Raw genomic sequence first — 3491 nt, forward strand, 5'->3', positions numbered from 1 at the left:
ATTTTGTGTGTGTGTTTGTGTGTGTGTGTGTGTGTGTGTGTGTGTGTGTGTTCAGCATTGATTTTTAAGGCTCACCTTATTCATAGGTTCCCAGTGGGACTCTAGGCTCTTTATCTGTACCTCTCAGTTCTGTTTCCTTCAAGTTATTTTCTCATTTTGTTTAGTGCTTGCAGTGGTTAAGAATTTGTAAAAATGACTTTCCAAAGTTCATTTGAATTAATCTCTCTATTTCCTTTCTTTTTCTCTTTGTCTTAATAATGTTATTTATCCCTAGGAATTGAAAGAGGATCCAGCTTTCTAGGACTCACGAAGCAGACCTTTGTGACCTGAATAGCACCTCTCTAAACCTTGTATTCCATTGTCTTTGTTCCAGGAATGGTGGTTCCTTCTAAGACCAAAATTGTATGCCATTTTTCTACTCTTGTTTTGACCTGTGGGCAGCCACACACCCTTCAAATAGTTCCCCGCGATGAGTATGACAACCCTACCAACAATTCCACATCCTTGAGAGATGAGCACAATTACAGTTTGTCTATTCATGAGGTGAGCAGCCTCCCTCCCTTCTCTGTGTTCCAAGGAGAACACGCTCCTTTCTCTGTCATTCTCACCCCTTCTAATTCACGTCCATCTCTTCTCCCTGGCTTCTGTACTATCGTATCTTCATCTGATAATACCTATCTCATTAGTAATTTTGAGACTTAGATTAGATCATAGATAAGAAAGTTCTTTGTACAGAGTGAATTGCCTTGCAAATAGAGAAAATTAAGTATGTCAAGTGATGCTTTGTTTTCTTCCTGTAGCTCGGCCCTCAAGAAGAAGAGAGTACTAGTGTCTCATTTGAGAAGTCAGTGACGTCTAACAGGCAGACTTGCCAGGTGTTCTTACGACTCACCTTGCATTCTTGTGGCTGCTTCCATGCCTGCATTTCATACCAAAATCAGCCAATCAATAATGGTGAATTTGACATTATTGTCTTAAGTGGTAAGTTGGTAGAAAAGCTGTGATTTAGTCCTGATCCCTGGCTACTTCTTGTTTTGCATGTCTGTCCTCTTCTGACAGACCTCACAAACATTTGATATTTGAATCACACTTGGCTTAGTGTCCTATGGACTAAAGGACTAGCAATAGGTAATTTCTTTTCTCTCCTGACTCCTACACTAAACCTTATTCCTTGTTATGCTTCAGAGAATGAGAAGAATATTGTTGAACGCAATGTGTCCACCTCAGGAGTGAGCATTTACTTTGAGGCTTATCTTTATAATGCCACCAACTGTAGCAGCACACCGTGGCACCTTCCACCCATGCACATGAGCTCTTCTCAGCGACGGCCTTCCACTGCTGTGGAGGAGGAAGATGAAGACTCACCCTCTGAATGCCACACCCCTGAGAAGGTGAAGAAACCGAAGAAGGTGTACTGCTATGTGTCACCAAAGGTTGGAACTCCCATTCTTGCCTTAAAATCCCTTTGCCTGAGCCTGCATGTAGTTGCTTGGTATTTGGTACTAGAAACCACAGAATAACATTCTGAGTATCAGGGCAAGATCATTGACATGCAGGGTTTCTGGGACACTAAGAGAGGCTGCGTAAAGTTGAACAGAAGATTGTGCCACCTCTGCTGCTATAAATGCTTGGTTTGGACTAGACTAAATCTCTGTCTAGAGATTCTGTGTGCCTTGGTGCATTAAAGCACCTATGGCATTCTACCCTTTGATTGCTTCTGGGAAGATTTTTCAAGGCATGGCTCTCAGAGTTGCAAAGAGAGCTGCTTTTAACCATTAAAAATCTCACTAGTATAAAAATCACTGTCGGCCCCTTATGCTATATTGAAACAATTTGATCTTTCATTTTATGATTTGTGAAACCACAATAAATGGATGTCACTATCAGCCTACAAAATTGGAATAAAGAAATTTTGGCAGAGACAAGAAGGTGAATTTCCCAAGCCCCTGAGCTAAGAGACTCTTTGTGTTAGATAGTTTCTTTTTAGTATTTGTATTTTCTTATTCATTCAGTACTCATAAAAATGGCTCATAAAAATGTTGAAACATCCCATTCCATCCATTTAATCTCATAACCAAAACTGAGTTTTAATTTTGTTCTACTTCAGAACACTTTGCTGTGTACCATTCCTCATTTAAAAGTCTAGCCAATTATTAATTTGGACTGGGGGTGGGGGGGATAGTAATGAGGGAAATGAGTGGGGTGAATAAATGAAACAAGACTGGCTATGAATTGATAATTGTTGAAGCTGATGTTGAGTTCATTATACTTCTTTCTCTTCTTTCGTATGTGTTTGAAGTTTTCTTTAGAAAAGTTTTTTTAAAATCAAGGAAAAAATCTCACCTGCTGCATATTCAGATAACAGGTTTTTTTAGATTAAAAACGTATTGCATTATCTTTTCCTTTTTTGTAAAAGACATAAGTCAACCCTTCTTTATTCTTACATGATGTATTTTTGTGAACTTTTTTAGGTGAGACCCCCCACCACACTCTAGTCCAGTCCCCTTGCCACCAGTCTTCCTACCTCCTCATCCCTGAGAAATCCTTGGTACTATTCAAATAGGGATAAAGCAGTGGGAATGGGCCACTGGTGTCCCCTGTGCATTGACTTGGAGGATGCCACTGTGAGCAGCACTGGGCTGAGCAGAAGGGGATTTTGATTGTTTCCAGGTGAAATGTTCTCTACTCCTAAGGTGAAAACGTGATCTCAAATATTTACAAATTGTAGTAAGATTTGAGTATTGAGATTATGAAATGACTCTGTGAAATTGTATTGTCAGAGTAATATTTTTAATTTGCCTTTTTAAAGATAGAATTGATCTATTTATTTGATTTTAGTACTAAATTATCCTTTTTGTCCGTGGAGGGAACAGATTATCATGAGAAGTGTAGATAGGGACTCTGATATTTGAATTGCAATACCCAAACAGAGCCTTTTTTATTTATCATTCATTTCATTTTCTGAATGTTGGTTCTCCAGCAATTCTCAGTGAAGGAGTTCTACCTGAAAATCATTCCTTGGCGCCTTTACACCTTCCGAGTTTGCCCAGGAACAAAAGTAAGTTGAACCTTATATCTGGTTCATGCTGAGAAGGCTTCAACTATGGAATGTCTCAGCCTTTTTTTTCCCAGAAGGGCTTTTGGTGTCTCTGAAAGTTTTCACTGTGCATGCAGGATTCGTTGCCAGACAAAGAAAGCATCACTGTCTTCTCACTAAATAGCATGAAAAATATATAGATTCTAGAAGGACATGTGCCTACAGAAACAGGAATTAGTCGCAACTCATAATACTTCAACAGTTATCTTTGTCTCCAAGACTAAGCTAATAAAGTGGGTGTCGTTAATGCTGGCCTAAGCTTGGTCTCCTCGAGCTCTTTTATTATTATTTTTTATTTTATTTATTTATTTTTTCCTTTTTGTCTTTTTCCGTGTCCGGCAACGGATCGCAACCCTCAGAGTCGCGCCCGTACCGGACCGGGACCGGCAACGGG

The 3491-nt window shown here is 39.5% G+C and overlaps 1 protein-coding gene across 3 annotated transcripts in view; it reads left to right on the top strand.

Moving 5' to 3' along the window:
- AREL1 (apoptosis resistant E3 ubiquitin protein ligase 1) overlaps positions 1–3491 on the top strand; it is a 47285-nt gene that overhangs the window by 29379 nt on the left and 14415 nt on the right. For all 3 annotated transcript variants that reach the window (XM_008567512.1, XM_008567514.1, XM_008567513.1), the window contains 4 exons: positions 374–543; positions 801–981; positions 1186–1433; positions 2981–3058. In XM_008567512.1, coding sequence (XP_008565734.1) covers positions 374–543; positions 801–981; positions 1186–1433; positions 2981–3058 — 677 coding nt within the window. The remainder of the gene's footprint in view (positions 1–373; positions 544–800; positions 982–1185; positions 1434–2980; positions 3059–3491) is intronic.

Source organism: Galeopterus variegatus, unplaced genomic scaffold (genome assembly GCF_000696425.1).
Source record: "Galeopterus variegatus unplaced genomic scaffold, G_variegatus-3.0.2 Scaffold325, whole genome shotgun sequence".
Lineage (NCBI taxonomy): Eukaryota > Metazoa > Chordata > Mammalia > Dermoptera > Cynocephalidae > Galeopterus > Galeopterus variegatus.